This window comes from Notamacropus eugenii, chromosome 4 (genome assembly GCF_028372415.1).
Source record: "Notamacropus eugenii isolate mMacEug1 chromosome 4, mMacEug1.pri_v2, whole genome shotgun sequence".
NCBI lineage: Eukaryota > Metazoa > Chordata > Mammalia > Diprotodontia > Macropodidae > Notamacropus > Notamacropus eugenii.
In genome coordinates, this window is record NC_092875.1 from 270,187,159 (window position 1) to 270,205,693 (window position 18,535).

Below are 18,535 nucleotides of genomic sequence, written 5' to 3' on the forward strand. Positions count from 1 at the left end.
ATTTTTTCCATGTTCCCCTAATTTGCTTGTGATATCATCCTTTATGTCTAAATAATGTACCCATTTTGATGTTATCTTGTTATATAGTGCGCAGTGTTGGTCTACATCTAACTTCTGCCAGACTACTTTCCAGTTTTCCCAGCAGATTTGTCAAACAGTGATTTCTTGCCCCCAAAGTTTGGATCTTGGGATTTATCATTACTGTAGTAATTTATTTCTGTGTTGTATACCTAATCTATTCTATTCGTCAACTATTCTATTTCTTATCCAGTACCAGATTGTTTTGATGATTACCACTTTGTTATATAGTTTGAAATGTGCTAGTCTTAGGCTTCATTCCTTCACTTATTTTCTTGATGAATTTGATGATTTGAGTTTTTCAGATGAATTGTGTAATTATTTTTCCTCACTTTATAAAATAATTATTTGGTAGTTCAATCATTATGACATTGATTAAGTGTATTAAGGTAGTTCTGTCATTTTTATTATTTGGCTCAGCCTACTCATTGGGCTGTTAATATTTCTCTAATTTTTTTAATTGGATTCATATAGTTCTTGACAAGTAGATTCCCAAGTATTTTATACTATCTATAGTTATTTTAAGTGGAATTTCTCTTCCTATCTCTTCATGCTAGGTTTTGTTGGTAATATATAAAAATGCTGATAGTTTATATGGATTTATTTTGTATCCTGTACCTTTGCTAAAGTTGTTAATTGTTTCAGCTAGTTTTTTAGTAGATTTTCTAGGATTCTCTATGTATATCATCATGTTATCTTCAAAGAGTGATAGTTTTGTTTCCTCATTGCCCATTTCTATTCTATTTATTTTTCTTGTCTTATTTTTATAACTAGCATTTCTAGAAAAATATTGAGTAATAGAAATGATAGAATAAATCCTTATTTCACCCCTGATCTTATTGGGAAGGCTTCTAGTTTATCCCCATTACAGATAATGCTTGCTCTTGGTTTTAGATAGATACTACTTATTATTTTAAGAAAAGCTCCATTTATTCTTATGCTTTCTGGAATTTTTTAATAGGAAGAGATATCATATTTATAAAAAAAAATCTTTCTGCATCTATTGACATAATCACAAGATCTTTGTTGCTTTTGTTTATATGATCAATTATGTTTATAATTTCCCCAATATTGATCTAGCCCTGTATTCATGGTATCAAACCCACCAGGTCATAGTGCACAATCTTTATAATGTGTTACTGAAGTCTTCAAAATATTATTTTATTTAAAACCTTTGCATCAGTATTCATTCAGGAAATTGGTCTATAATTTTCTTTCTCTGTTTTTGCTCTCCTTGGTTTAAGTATCAAAATGATATTTGTGTCATAGAAGAAATTTGGTAGGACTCTGCAATAGCCTCTTAATAGAGTTCTGCATTCAATATCTTTTCTTTCCAAACCATCCTCTATTCAGTTACCAAACTGATTTTCCTAAAAGCTACATCTAATCATGTCACCACCCCCTCTACCCAAAAATCTTCAGTGACTATCTATTACCTTTAGGATAACTTCCAAAATCCTTGAGCTACTGAGCCCTCAGCAATTTGTCATCTCACTACCCTTCTTATTTTGTATTTCTCCTTTTCACATATTATCTTTTGTAGACAGACTAGCCTTCTAGCCATTCCCCATATTCAACACTCTATCTCCCACTTCCATGCTAAAAGAATGAGTGAACCTGCCTTTCTGTACTATACTCCCTCCTTACCTGTGCGTTGTAGAAGCTCTAACTTTCTTCAAAAGATACAGCAGGTACTAACGACAATCAGTTCCTGATTTCCCTTAGTAGCCCTCTCCTCATTTTAAGTTTCCTTTGTGTATCATCTTCCTTCCTACATTAGATTACAAGCTGCTTAAAAAGAAGTATCTTTCTTTTTCTTACTTGTGTTGCTAATGCTTAGCACCATGCCTGGCACATAGTAAATGCTTAATAAATGTTCATCATATCGTATTTGTAAATAACATTTGAATGAAATTTCTTTGTATATAGTTTATATTTACTTTTCTGTGTAGATGTAGTATCCTCCAAATAGAAGCCAATAGTCTTTGTCCATTTTGTTTTTGTCGTTGTATCTCCAACCCTGGGCTCATAGTACTTTGTAAATCTAGGTGCTTAACAAATGGTGCACCGAAATGATAATGGAATCATAGATGTAGAGCTGGATGAGATGTCAAAATTGTTTAGTAAAATTCCCCAGAATGACAGGTGAATGAACTGCGGGCCACAGAGATTAAGCAGTAAGTAAAAGAATCCAATTTTTAACCCTGGTCCTCTCACTTAAAATCCAATGTTGGGAATATACCCAAAGATGGCTATTGATAAGAAGAAAGTCCCCATATACACCAAATATTTATAGTAGCACTTTTTGTGATAGCAAGCAATTACATACAAAATAGATATCCATCAGTTAGGGAATCACTAAACAAATTATGGAACACAAATGTAATTGAATATTATTATGCCATAACATAATATGTGTGTTGCAAATATAGAGAATCATGGAAAAATCTATGTGAAGGAATTAAGCAAAAGCAAGAAAATAGTATACATAATGGTTATGATGTCAACTGAAAGAATATACACACATACACACAAAAAGAAATCAAAGGGGAATGTGGCACAATTTCAAAGAAAGAGCATGTTTTGAAAGTAGAAATATGAGAAGGCCCTCCCATTCTACCCTTTTTACAGGTGGTAAGTTCACAAGTTTTGTACATTTCACATATTTTCAGACTTTCTCAGTGTATTGATCAGTTATGCTGATTTTTTTTCTCTTCTCTTTCTTTTGTCACAAAATACTATATTTGTTATCTGGGACAACTCTGTAGGAGAGGTAGTGGTCTTCCATTTTACACAAAATATTGTATTGGGTGACTGATTATTCATTCAAGAGATGTTAGGAGGTCATTTGTGGTGGGAGCTAGAGAGACTAAATTTCTAACCAATGGGAAAGAAGAATGAACCCAAGGGTGGCAGTGGAGCAGAGCTTCTAGTTTCCCTCCCAGGATGGGGATTGTGGGATAAAGGGAGGGAGATCTCAGTTTTCAGTCAAGAGGAGAAAACGGCAATATTAATACACAGTTTGGGGGAAGTGTTTCTTACAGGGTGTTCTCCATTGGGCCCTCTTGTATATCTCCTGGGATCTGACTATTGAATGGCCTGGGAGAGAGGAAGGGGATGATTAGTCTCAAAAAATATCTTGGCTTGAAGTAGAACCATACTACCCTCTGTAGAAGATTCTCCAGTATTTGGGGTAGGTGGGGGCAGGACTCAGAATTCCTTATGATGCATTTTATTTTGTATTTCTTGGCTGAAACATTTGTCTCCCTATTGTTTTAAACTGGTCTGACTCAGCAATGGTTACAACATTGACCAGTGAAGTCATGTCTCTGCTGACAGGCATAGTCTGTAAAATGCAATTGGTGTTTTCCAAATAATCTTTTAGGCCTCAACAAATATTTTGGGATAAATGGTATTATTTGTTTTCCCAAACTAAAATGTCAGTTTTTCTGAACTGCTTCACTGACTCATTGTTTAGATCTTACTATCAATTTAAAAGTACCATTAATTTCATTAGACTTTTTTTCAGAATATTACTCACCAGGCATTAAACAGATAATCCTGTGATTTCATTAGAGGGAGACATCTGTGATGTCATCAGAATCAAGAGTACCTAAGATAGGAACTCATTCCACTTCACCAATGCAGATTATGATCTGCTAAGTCTCTGACTCATTCCATAGGAAAAATCCTAGTCAGACATGAGCTCCTTGAAGACAGGGACTTGCTGGCTTTTGTATTCATATCCCCAGCACCTAGCATAGTGCTGAGTACCAAGTAAATAAGTACTTTATAGATGTTTGTTGATTCGTCTTTGTGAGTTGAATGGGGCACATAGAGACTAAATGACTTTTTCCCTAGTGACTCCAGTATTAAACATAAAAATCCTGTTTGGCATTAAATACCTTCACAACCTAGCCTCCTCCCACCTTTCCAGTCTTCTAATACCTTACTGCTCCTCACACACTCTATGAGCAAACATAACATAGCATACAATCACCAAACTCCATGAGTGTGCACTGGCTATACCTCATACCTGAAATACTTTCCCTCCTCACCCTATGACGCCTGGCTTCTCTGGCTACCTTCAAGACTCAGCTCAAATTCTACCTTCTTCAGAAGGCCTTTTCTATCTACTTTGTCATACCTCCTCCAGTTCTGCCCTCTAAAATTAGCACTGCATTTCAATTGTATCTATCTTGTGTGTGTGTGTGTATGTGTGTGTGTGTGTATTTGCAAATTGTCTTCTTCATTAGAATGTGAGCTCCTTCAGGAAAAAAAATGGTGTGCAACTTTTTTGCTTTTCTTTGTATCATTAGAGCTTAGCACAGTGCCTGGCATAGAGTAAGAGCTTAATAAATGCTTATTGATTGACAGTCTGATGAGCCTCAGAGACGACATTAGAGCTTAGGTCTTTCTGATTCCAGCCCTTCAGTCATTGGTCCTACTGTCTTGGTTAAACAGATATCTAAAGACATATGGTCTTTAAATACAAAGGAGAGATCTTTCAATCACATCTTGGCATCTAACTGGATCTCACCAGTACTAAAGTAATAACAGTAATAATGATGATGATGATCACAACAAGCCCCATCTACATAGCACTTAAAGGTTTATAAAGTGCTTTGCCATGCACCAGACACCTAAATTCCCATTGCTTTCAGTCAGAGCAATTGGGGGTTAGGCTAACTGTTGTAATGTCTTATATTCAGCTGTCTATATCGACAGCTGCTGAGCTATATCAAAAGAATTGTTTGGATAATGTCCCCCAAGTGTTCTTTGATTGGCTAGAAAAATCTCATTTGGTTTCTTGCCAAGCTTCAAAGATTAAGCCTGGGGAATCTGGTACTGAGCCAAACTGTAACATTCTTAGCATGACATATAATCTTATTTCTTGTGTATACATAAGAGCTAGGTCTCAAGAAGGAAGGATTTAGTGGCTATCAAGATAGCATTATTCAACACTGAATTAATATTTTTGATTTCATCCTTTTGGTAAAATGGGATTTTTATTCCTAAATATCTATATTTAGCCAACCCTTGGTTTTTTAACTAATCAACAGATAATTTTTGAACACATATTTTGAATAAAAGACTTAACTAGGTACTTTGGAGCATACAAAGATAAGTGGGACATAGCCACTGTGCTCCAGATGCTTAGAAGTTTACCCTTTTGGAGAGAGGTGGTGTGAGAGGAAAACTGCTGGATTTGGAGTCAACATCTAGGCTGAAATTCTGGTCCTGCTTCGCACTACCTATGTGAACTTGGTCAAGCCTCTTAATCCCTGGGAACTTTGGTTTCTACATCTATAAAATTAAGAGACAGGACCAGGTGGTCTTCAAGCTCACGTCAAGCTCTAGAACAATGACACTATAATTTGGATACTTAACACCATAACTAAATAGTCCAGGTAATCCAGAAAAAGTGAAGTATAAGGTTGGGCAATTGTCTGGATAACTTGGGCAAAACTGAGCTTAGGCAAATTATTTAAGCTACTATTCTTTGATATACAACTTGATTTATCTGACTTTATGTACCCTACAATAAAGATTTTTTTGCCCTTACCCATTATTACTGATTAGATTATGAGATTGTTTTTCAATAGACAATTAAAATGGCCCAAATGCTAAGATTAAGTGAAAATTATGCTTTACCCAGCTTTTGGTGACTTATCTACATGGGAGAAAGAATTTTATCTATGGGAACAAATAGTCTTTTTTATTATTACCCCAAACCTTTCATTATATGGTTGAGCTTAATATGTTAGCATATTATAGCAGTATATTATAGTGAACTAAATGCTATATTTTCTGAATTACTTTTAAAAAATAGCCCTGGTAATTGATTACAAACTCATAGAATCTCTAAGTTGGGAAATATGTCTAACACATACAAGAATTCAGTTTTACAACATACCTGGCATAACATAGTTTTTTGCCATGAAGACTTCTGTCTAGGGGGAACTTATTAACTACAAAGCAAGTTGTTCACTTTTTGGATAGCTCTAATGAAAAAAAGATTTCTAATCATCGACTAAATTTTTTTTCTTTGTAACTTCTACTCCTTGCTTCTAGTTGTGCCTTCTGGAGCCAAGTAGAACAAGTTTAATACCTCTTCTATAAGATTCTCAAATATGTGTTCAGGCCCCCAAATAGCCCTTCATGTTATCTCCTTACCCCCTACCTCACAAAGTTTTTAATTTCTGAAAACGATAGCTATCTTAATGTAATCCAAGTTCACATAAACTTTCTTGGCTACAAATATCACACTATTGACATGTTATATTTGTAGCTCTGTACACTCTATAGATCTTTGTTCGAAGAATTACCGTTTAGTCGTGCTTCTGCTATCTTGTACTTGTGAAGCTGGTTTTTTAATCTGTGTAAGAATTTACATTCATTCCAATTAAGTATTTTTAAAGAACATCGTGAACAAAGTAATAATGCAGAATGTGAGAAACTCTATAGCAGATAGTATAGAATAGTGGACTTTGATTCCAGAAGTCTTAAGTTCACATTCTAACTTTGACACTTGCTAGTTACATTATCATGAAGAAATCATTTACTCTCTCTGAGCTGCAGGTAACTCTCTAAGATTATGTTATAGATGGGTTATAATCTTCATCAGAAGATGTAGTTTTCACACTGACAAAAATCACAGGACTCTGACATTGTGACTTAATTTAATATCTATTTATCTACACTTTATGAGAATTGTTAAAACTTGTTAATCTCCATAGCATATCTATGGATTAATAAAGTCAACCTCACTATTAATATTTATACCAATAATAAAATACCTGTTGATCATTTCCTAGTTTTTAATCATATTCTCTCTCCTAGTTATTTCACATTTCTTCATTATGCAATTTTCTCACCAAAGTGTTAGTGAAATAACTCTCTGGCACTAAATGACTTTAAGTAAAAGCTAATTCCAATTTCCATGCATCTATCAAAGAATATATTAAATAATTTCAAAAGTAAAATCAAGTACCACATCTAAAAGCAGGCTATTTTTTATTCTTTATTTCAACAAAATTTCCAGTCTTTATCATATACATCATTGCAATTCTTATCTGTATGCCGTACAAATGTAACTGATGATTATCTAAAATAGCTTTAAAGTATTCCTGAAAGCAAAATGCATTTCTGAACTTTTTATGCAAATACGTAAACATATACTAGACACATTCGACTGTCTGTTAATGGAAGCAGTGACTGAAATGGAAAACAGCAGATAATTCAAAAGCATGTCTATGTCTTTATAACACCAACATGAACTGTGGAAGAGAGAAAAATATAGCCAATTAGGTAATTTTTTTGGTTATAAAGGAATTGAGTGGGCTAATTTGTTCATTCAATTTACTATTTGCTCTGTGTTTGTGCGCATGTGTGTTTTCTGATACTGATTAAACCAGATTTAGGGAAGGGGACATAATCTAGTTTTAGTAGAATAAGTGAGCACGCCCAGACAGACAGGCAGATATACACATAGATGGTCATACACTACACATTTTTCACTTTCATGGAGCAGGACATTCTTCCCCTGCCACAAACATAAAAATGAAATTACCATGTTTTTAGCATTACAACTACAGCATGAAAGCTAGTCTAAGTAGATAGGGATGGTCCAGGAATATGGCAAATGGGTGCTGGTGTAACATCCACAGAAAAACATGTTTGTATGTACATGGCTACTCTATTCACATGCAAGTATCTAATCAGAATTTGCTAATATAAATTAGTAATATAAATATATTTCCATTAAAACACAAACATCCTAAATTATTGAGTAATAACATCATATCTAAAATTAACCAAAATAAGAAACATAAGAGCTTGAGTAGAAAAATAAATTGAAATAAAGCAACAAATTACAAAAATTAGTTCTTACATGATTATAAATGCTGATCAAGTATAATATTGCAAATACAATCCATCCAAATAATTTGCTTACGTGCGAAGATATAATTTAATTTACAAAATTAAATTGTAGATTGAGACAAATATGGAATGTTCATCAAATAAGAAAATAAGATATACATAGTATAAAACATACACATACATACATACGCACACACGTGCACACGCACACACACACACACAATGGTCTATTTTTTTTTTTTTTTTAGAAGAAGGCTCCATTTACAAAGTGGAAGTTAAGGTCTATTTTAAATGGACAACAATGTAGTGTATATACAAAGATAAATGAGAGAAAAGTTTTCATTCTATAATACAAATCAAACAAATTTATTCCTGTGGATTTTCTGGTGTTAACCTTATTCAACCATGGAATGAGGCCTTTCGTCTTCATTACATCACATAAAATTCCAAGGCACTTTTTCTTCAAATTAAGATTACATTTTCTGAGACAAACTAGGAGAAAAGAAGATAAAAATCCAATTTTAAAATTGCCTTTCATTATTAAAAATCATTTATAACATTTTAATATATAGATAACTTACCTTTTCATGCAAATTTCAGAAAAATATTTAATATCTTAAATTTAAAGTACTTGCGAATTCATTATTGTCTGAGAAGTTAGGAGAGGAGGGAGTATTGTCTCTTAACCCAAATTTTTAATCCAAGGAATAAAAACTAATATTCATTATGTTATCCACTTTAAAAGCCACATAATTAAAAACAATAAATCATGATTTCATGATACATGGCATCCAAATAAAGGGAAAGATGTTTGAATTCATCGCTTGAAAATTTACAAAAAATGCTTAACAAAAACACTGATGGAGACTAAAAGATCTAATTTGGATGTCTAAATGAATAATTAGAAGATAGAAGATGAAACAAATTCCTTTGGCCAAAAAAAAAAAAAAAAAGAAGAAGAAGAAGAAGAAAGGTCTAGTATTTTAAAGCCAAATACTTTTCATCTCTACCTTCTAAATGTCTAGCTTTGATGGGAAAAAGTTCAAAATAATATTCTAAATTCTAATAGAGTGTCTGGATTTTGTGATTTCTTCCAGATGTTATTTTATTCACCATTTATTTTCCCTTAAATCAATATTATTAAGTTAAAGAAATTTTCTTAAGTAACTAACAATGGATCTAATAAAATAATTTTACTGTTACTTAATTTGAGGGAACTTATCAAGTTCATAAAATACTTTGTTCCCTTTATGCTGAATACCTGTGAGATGCAATTTTCTTCATAGTAGCCTTTTTGCTCATGCTTAATCATAAGCATTACAGGAGAAGGTGACAAAGTAAAAGTGTACAAAGTGAAGACCAATGTTTACAATGAAAGCACGTTCCACTAGAAGACCTGGGACAATAGTGCACATCATATTTTCTGTGAGGAGTAATTTTAGTCCTTTCATTCTACCTATAGGCTTGTTCACATATAATTAGATTTTATGATGATACAGATACAAAATACAGATACAAAAAGTAGACCTTTTGCAAATGGACCTGTCCACTTCAGAATTGACATAGAACTTAACTAAATAAAGCAAAAGGCTTGATCTAAGGCTAGTTAGGCAAGAACATTTATCTTCAAAGTACACTTTTGTTGAATTCAAAGTAATAAAGATAATGTAAGAGAATTTTCATTGCATTTTAACTTCATAATCAAACTTTCCTGTTTAATTGAGAGGTTCTAACTAAGCTTCTGGATGGGCCAGCTTTCAAAATGACCATTTATAGTATAAGGACCATAGAATATTCATAATTTGAATGTCTGTTAAAAGTTGGAGTTATCTTTAGTGGGATGATCTGTGAAGAGGGGGTAAAAAGACAAAATATCATTTTAACTTGGTTTTTGAATTATATAAACAGTGAAATTTTAATTTATCAATAAATTTTTAAATGTACACTTTCCAAGCTTTCAAAGAACCCACTCATTTTAAGAAGGTGACATGCTGCAATATTTTTGGGATTTATAATGTTTCTGCTACAATATTTTAGGGAAGTTTTTGAAAATGTCAGTCAATTGCCAGTATACTTGTGTGCTTGTGGAAGTGATGTAATATAAAGGCAGATTAAGTTAGTTTAGACATGACAGAAATTGAGGTTATATGATTTTAGAGTCATTCTAATTCATTATATTATAATTCATATCTAAACTTAATAATATTCAGAAAGTAAAGAAACAAAATTAATTTGACCTGAGTTTTAAAATATTTCTTGCTTCATTTATTAATGTAATCATTTTTTGTTATTATATTTATTTGAATATTTCTTGAATGGACTTCTCCATGGTGCTGAAATTTGGGGCAGACCATTTCACTGTCTACTGAAAATATTATGAATTCAAAAGATTGTTGGCAAACAGAATATTTTAATATTGGGGAGGTCACTTTTCTTGGATGTACATATTCTGAGACAGAACAGATTTAGGTTTGCACCAATTTTCAGGAGCTAATTTAGAGTCCTACCTAATTGCAAACTACTAAGGAAGAAAAGATGTACTGTCAGGACCTTTTAAAATATTTATATTTGGATAAATTAAGCCTGCCAAATCACAAAAAAGTAGGCAAAATCTGACTCATCATTTTGCTCATGTCTGAGTGATCAGCTGACAATAAAAAGTCTTCATTATTTCATTTTAATTTTTTCTACCACTTTTTCCTTCCTCTCATTATTATAGCTACCCATGTTACATTAAGCATATAATTTTTTGAGTTTCACTTTACCTTTGTAACATATTTTAATAATTTAAAATAGTGAATACTATTTAACATGTCTGTTTTCATAATGTCGTTCTGGAGCTGACTGCACAAGCAAACTTTGTAATGAACACTGAAACCAGCTCACTCTCTATCTTCAGTACCCACACTGGTAGATTACTTTAATGGGCTACTCATCCACCTCTATGAAGTCTGAAAGAAAGATTTTCTTTATCTATTTGGTTTTTTCCCCTCCATGTGTGGATGGTTAGGATGGTCTATTTCGAGGTGTTGGATCTCATTGGGGAAAGCCCTGTAATATTCTGGGGCTAGATGCAATCAATAATATTGCATCCCAAACCAGGATAATGAAGAAAACCTCACTACTCATATCAAATGAGACAACATTAGTAAAACATGTTGCAAGATATCAATGCACTAGATAAATATGAACTTGTGTTATATATAGGAGTCCTTCTTTAGTTTGAATTGTGCCTATTCAAATAAAGCATGCATCACTTCATTTTGTGTCTTGCTTGATGTATAAATTATGAATTTATTTTTGTTATCTCCATCTATAAATAATAATTTGATGGTATTCAAAATGTGAATATTTGAGTCATTTTCCAATGGTCTATGAGTTGCTATGATACTAGATCAATAGATCAATCAATAAGAATTTGCTAAGCATTTATTCTGTGCCAAGACCAACTGACTCACTGGGAGGGAATACAAAGATAGAAACAAAATATTCCCAGCCCTCAAGGACCTTACATTCTACCCAAGAGGAAGGTGTATGCATATAAGTAAATTGAAAATAATTTGGGACATGCTAACAACTGAGTGAGATGTGTTAGTAAAAATCCTGAACTTTGAAGGAACTAGATATTCTAAGAGGCAGAGGTGAAGTAGGAGTTCATTCCTAGCAGGAGCAACAGTCTGTGTAAAGGCATAGACATGGGAGATAAGATGTTGATTATCAGCAATAGGCCAGGTTTGACTAGAACATATATTGTAGAAGGAATGGTAATGAGAAATAACTTTGAAAAGTCACATTGAAGTGGGATTCTGAAGGGATTTGAAAGACAAAGAAGAGTCTATATTTTTTCCCAAGAGGCAATAGAGAGACACAGAAGCTTTTGAGTTGGATAGTTCCTTGTTCAGTCTTGCCTTTCTTTCATATTATCATCTGTCTGTGCAGAGGATGAATTGGAAAAGAAGAGATTTGAGGGAGGTCAACCAATTAGGAAGCCATTGAAACATACCTGACAAAGGGAACAAGGGCCTAAACTAGGGGGTGACTGTGAATAGATATAAGAAAATACATATGAGATGTTCCTGCTATGAATAAAGCTAAAAGATTTCAGGAAGTTGTAGTTAAATAGAAGCATGGCCTAACTGGAGAGGTAAATAAAGGTGTTGGCAAAGTTAATTTCATTGTGCCCCTAAAGTTGACAAAAAAAATCTTTGCTTGACCTATAGTCATCTCACCTTGTCATGCTCAGGATGAAGATTTGCAAAGAGAAAACCACTATGAAGAAATGCACACCTTATTAACCTGTGTCTGTTGCAGAAGATGAAAAAGTAGAAGTATTGGACAAAATCATTCAAGTAAAGTCAATGGATATATTGATATTTGATGGATTCACTATGAAGGTACAGAGAAGGCTGACATGCAATATACATATATACATACATGCATGTACATAATACATATGTGCAGTTAAAAATTTAGTTTGAGGTTAAAAAGCAAAATATGCCAAAGGCTTGTGTACTGTTCAGGAGTCTGTATACCATTAATATTTTCTCGAAGAATAAAGATATTACCAGTTTTATGTGACTTGGTCTATGACTATTAATATTAGCATATGCCAACAATGACATATAATACTACATACATTATAGGTAAATAAGTTTTCTATTACTAGAAAATAACCATTTACCTTAGCTCTTAGTTCTCTCTCATAATAGGCAATAGAATAAGAACATTACATGAAAACTACATATTGGATTAATTAGTTTCATGCTACTATATTAGTCACATCCTGATAATAAAGCCAGGAAATGCAGCAGAAGGATGATATAAAAATAGGTACATACTTACATGCCAGATTTTCTAAGGCTGTGTACACAGTGGGCTCACTGCTAACCTTGTGAGCAGTCTTGCACATCTTTTGTAATCTATTAAAAAAAAGAGTGGAAAATGGTTCATTTGAGATATTGTACAGCTAGTAAACTCAACAGTAGTTGTTTGCATAAGTTATCATTTATCATTGCCCATAATGATTATGTCATCATATGTAACTAAATAAAACTAATATATGAAGGCACTGAGTTTATTTTTTGTTTCTTTTGTATCCCCCAAATTGCGGTGAATATTTGCTTCACATGCGGTTGGCATTCATCAATCAAATCCTTGCTTAATTAATTTTGCTTTGGTTTCAAGGTGATTTTACTCATCTCTACATCTAACTATTCCAAAGCTGACTTAGTTTTGTTAAGTTTTTCCTTAAGACAATATTTTATTTTTTTAGACACAGTTATAATTTCAGAAAAGAGAACTCTGAGACTTCTGAAAACACATTCTATTATGTTAGATAATAGTAAGTTTGATCATTTCATGGTCATCTACTACAGCTGCCACCTCATAATGAAATTCCCTCAACAATATCCCTAATAGTAGTCATGCTTGAAACATTGGAGAGAAAGGAAATTCAGTGCTTTACAAGGCAGTCCTTCCTATTTATGGACAGCTCTAATTGTTAAGACAGTTTTCCTTATATGGAGCTAAAATATCACCTGCTAAAGCTCCACCCATTTGTCCTAATTCATATACAGATTAACTTTAATCTGTCTTCCATATGGCAGTCATCCAGATATTTGAACACTGCTAACATGACTACTTCTAAGTCTTCTCTAGGCTCAATATTCATGTTTCCTTCAACTATTCTTCACATGATTTTAAGCCTCTTCAAAACTTTCCTTTGCATATAATCCAATTTTTTAATGTCCCTCTTAAAGAAATTAGTACAGTAATTTATATCTGATCTAATTGAAACTAAGTAGAGTTGGGACCATTACTTCCTATGTTCTAGGCAGTATTCCTTTATTTAACATTATATGAGATACCTTGGATTTTTTGACTACTTCATTACACTGTTCCCATTTTTTGTTGAAATATTATTTTAAAGTTTTAAAAATAGATTTTATTTATATAATATATTTTTAATATTATCTATACATCTCTCTACCCACCAAGTTTTCTCTTATGGAATTTGATCAACTTATATCCATAAACATTTTTCATAGAAAGTACTACTGAGTCAGTTCTTGCCTATGTATGGTATGATATAATATAATAGGGTTCGAGGGCACCAAAAATTTTCTCACTCTGTTCCATAACCTTCACAACACATACAATGAATCTTCTATTTTATAGAAGACTCAAAAGGACTCTTTCATACAGTAAAGAGTAAACATGACAAATTCTTGAAGCTAATCTATGAGAAACCTTGATATCTATGATATCTTGAAATCTATGAGAACCTTGATAAAATCATAAAGTGGGATCAAAAAATGAATTTAATATTGCAAGAACAGTGTGGGTGAGGTACTGAGAAGGAGCAGAAGCACTCAGGTATCACAAGTCAGACAGCTTCCTATTCATAGACATGCAAGCATGCAGAACCCCAGCTCTTAGTCCCATAGGCAAGTGTGAGTAGTGGTGTAGGTTATGGTGAAATGACTAACCCAGTTGAGAGCACAGATCTCTGTGTTTCTGCTCTTACATCTGACTGTTGTTGCTGGGCAGATTCACAGGGACCAAGTGGGAGAGAGATTTTAGGTGAAATCATTCAGTAGGTGCCTCAGACTGTGAACCCCTTTATTGATCATTGGTTCATTGTGATTAGGAAAGCATATCTGGATTAAAGTTTGCTGAGCTAGTTATTATCAGGAAAGTCTAATATTCCTTGTCTAGAGGAAGCTGACTAAACCAGTTATTGGGTATAAAGTAACTTTCTAGTACATAGGCTGGACAATCAGTGTTCAAACTTTTCTCCCCCCTAAGACTTAGTAATAGGCCAATTCTCACAAATATGTGTGGTCATTCTTTTCTATTCACTCATTTTATTTTCATCAGAATATGTGCTTACAGGAGTCTATCATATCTAGGAAGTTAGAAGAGACTTCTCTTTTAAATTATATCATCTTAATGTTACATTTGAGTTATAATTATTTTTTGCAATTTAGGTTTCCAGAGGAACAAATTCAATATTTTTTTTAAAAAATAAGACTTCATTATTCAGAAGAATTTATAACCTTGACATGTATGGTTTTATACTAGGAACTACAAAGATACTTCTTTTTATTTTTTAATTACTATCTTGTGAGAAATTTTTAACTTTTAATTCAGATAACATTTTATCATCACATGGATGGAAAATATTTTTCTGCCAGATATTTTTGAAAGGTGATAACAATCCATTTGAGTCTTGATGGGATCTGGATTTTTAAGATTTGGATATATTCCCATTTAGAAAATGGTATCACTCAATGTATTTATAATAGGCTACAGCACTCAAATCTCACTGGTTGTATAAATAATATCACACAGTGTTTAGTCTATTGCCTTCCAAGTGTCAGGAGCATGTGGTTAAAGATCATGTGCATTTATTGGAGAAAGATTACATTAAAAAAAATATTCAATCTTACTTACAAGCTGGTATAGTGCAATCCCTAGTATTGTGATACAGTCGACGGAAGTGTTTGCTACATTCAGCTGAAAATGTGACTGGTCCTATTTAACAGTAAAAGAATGTTTATTATAAACAGAGAACCATTATCCAAAATACTTTGCTAGTACTTATGGACAGGGATAATGTGACTGCATAGTTCACAACCTTGTATTCCCTTAAAAGAGCTTGACAATTCTCCCATGTCCTTATCCTTCCTCAGGCTTATCATAAACTATTTTTAATTTTTTAAAAAATCTTCCAACTTAGTCATTTATTGTCAACATAATGGAACCTCTATTTATTTCCAGGAGTGACTCTTTAGTATATTGGAGGGGGTGTGGGGATAGCATTACACTAATCTCGGAGAAGTCTGGCAGCAGCGGGTCCTAAACAGAACTACACATATTGAGTATTTTCCTTATGTGTGTTTCCTTGGGAATTTCTTTTTATATAAGAGTATTATATTGTCTAAATAGACATTCATATTCTGTTAGGCTTTCATATTAAGAAAAAATAAAGCAGTAAGAAACCTTAAGGTGTCTCTAGATGAGCAGTTCTCAAAATGTGAGAGTTTATCAGGGAATCTATGAAGTCAAAATCATTTTCCTCACAATATTAAGATGTTGAATTTCTAGCCCCATAAAAAAATCTTTGAGAGGTTCTCAGTAGTTTTTAAGGGTGATAAGGGATCCTGAGACCAAAACGTTTGAGAATCACTACCAAGATTTTCAAACACCCTACTTTCAATAAAGGCCACATTTACACCTATCATTTTTCTTAAAAAAGAACTCAAAAGGAGATAACACATTTGAATACGCAACTGAATTAGTGCATTGGCAAAGCATTATAGTATTTAATTTTGTCAAAGAAGGATTAATCTAACAATATGCCTCTTGCTGCTAATCCTTCTCAGTTATGACATGCTAAAATCTCATGAAGAAACAAAGTTTTTACCTGTAAAATGCTTTATGAACTTCTCCTTTAAGTTCAAATCCCTTGGAAGTATATCTACAAAGAAAATATATGTTATTTTAATTGTTTTAAAATATTTTAAATATGGAAATAAACATATAATTATACCATAATTCCATACAAAAATGCTTCTATCCACTAAGCATGTGTACCAGTAGAAATTTATTCCTACAGTTAAGACTTTTATAGTGGGATATAAATCCAAGTGTACACAACCTCATTGAAACTGTTACTGTTGTGTTCTTAGCCTTGTGCCTACAGAATATGAATATGCTTATTTTATAAACATAAACAACTTAACAACAGAACTACAATACAAAATTTGAGTCATCTTTTACATTTTAGTTTGAGAATGGTAATTTACACAAAAAAGTTCCAGCATATAGTAGATAGAAGGCTGACTGTGAAGTCAGGTTTCATTTCTACCTCTGACATACACTAGTTCTGTATAACCATAGAGAAGTCATACCTCAGTATCTCACAAGTGACTCTCTAAAACTATAAATTACAGATGTGCAGCATTGGTGGAAGGAGATTATATACCCAATGTTGCTTAAAATTCATGAAATCACAGGACTGGAGAAAAAAGAATATCATTTTACTGTACTGGAAATCAGAAAGCTAGAGTTCTATTTCTGGTTCCACACAGATGTACCATAATATTTCTGTCTATCGCAAAGGTAAACATTATAAAACTCTTTAAGCTCCTTGGAGACAAACACTATATATACACACAGACACATAAAAATTTAAATTATTCCAATTATGGATATTCTTAGAATAGGAAGATCTAAGTTCAAGCCTTGTCTCTGACCCATACTGGCAGAGTGCTGTTGGAAAAGTGATTCAACTTCTCAGTATTTTGTTCAACTTTCAAGGTTCTAAGTTGCAGAAGTGGTGACCTGTGTTGGTAGAAGGAGTTTCCTCTACCAGTAGGTAGAGGAAATAGGGAATTCTCTCTTTCAATGAAAACATAGGTCTGACCTCCATCCCTGTCCCTATCCCTATCTCCATCCCTATCCCCTAGTACAGTACTATTGAGAGAAATGATTAATAACCAATTATGGGGAAGATATAAGGCTTTTTCTTGTCCTATTTTCTTGTTCAAAGTCCAGTCTTTGAAGGACATTACTGATGTCTGCCAAAAAATACACTCCACTTAGACCATCTTATCTAGGTGAATTCCTGCCCATTGTGTTCTACTCAGGTTTGGATGGAGATAGATTTTTTGATTAGATTGACAAAGCTGGGCATTTTAAAAGTAAATGACAATCAAAGTTCCATTCCCCCAGCCTGTCTTTGGAGTGAGTCCACCTCTCATTGTAATATTCTTCCTCTCATTAATTGTTAATAGAGTTAATTGCCACCATCAGGAACACCCAGTCTTCCAAGGGCATATAAACTATGAGTCCACCACTATGAGTCATCTTTGTTCAAGAGAGACAAAATGACCATTCCTTTTACTTAAAAAATGCTAACATTATTAATAAAATAATTAATTACCCAGACATTATGTCTCTCCAACTTTTAAAAACATCATACCATGCAGTTCTTCAGTGAGCTCAGTTGGATATGCACTACAGTCAATGTGAAGATAGCATGTTTTTTTTAGCATTTGCAAATATTTTAATGTCACATTTAGAAAAAGTAGTAGTTTAGACCATCTACATCATAAGGGCTAATTTTTTTATAGCTATCTTTTTAAAAAAATATATTAAATTATTTTATTTGTTTTCAGTGTTCTACAGTCACTTCCCTGTTCTACACTCTTTCCTCACTTCCCACTCCCTCCCTGAGATGGGGTACGGTCTTATATATAGCATCTACACTCACATTTTCTTCCTTAAGTGTAAATCAGTATCGTTCCAACAAGCCCCAGCTTTAGCTGCTATGAATAGGCAGTCAAGTGACATGATGAATGAAGGGCTGGATTTAGAATCAGGTACACCTGAATTTGAATCCTACCTCAAACACAATATCCACGATATGTATATGACACTCATAAAGTCACTTATCCTCTCTCTTCCTCAGTTTCCTCATCTGGAAAATGGAGATGAGATAGCACCTACATGGGAGGGTTGATAACACTTGTAAAGAGCTTTTCAAACTTTAAAGTGCCACATAAAT

At 33.1% G+C, this 18,535-nt stretch overlaps 1 protein-coding gene across 1 annotated transcript in view; it reads right to left on the bottom strand.

Annotated features, from left to right (window-relative positions):
* Nucleotides 1-7,076: 7,076 nt before the first annotated feature.
* Nucleotides 7,077-18,535, bottom strand: part of ALKAL1 (ALK and LTK ligand 1) — a 28,191-nt gene continuing 16,732 nt past the window's right edge. Inside the window, exons 3-6 of the mRNA XM_072599501.1 lie at nucleotides 16,391-16,444; nucleotides 15,418-15,498; nucleotides 12,805-12,881; nucleotides 7,077-8,454 (exon numbers count right to left, since the gene is read on the bottom strand). Coding sequence (XP_072455602.1) covers nucleotides 12,817-12,881; nucleotides 15,418-15,498; nucleotides 16,391-16,444 — 200 coding nt within the window. The 3' untranslated portion in view covers nucleotides 7,077-8,454; nucleotides 12,805-12,816. The remainder of the gene's footprint in view (nucleotides 8,455-12,804; nucleotides 12,882-15,417; nucleotides 15,499-16,390; nucleotides 16,445-18,535) is intronic.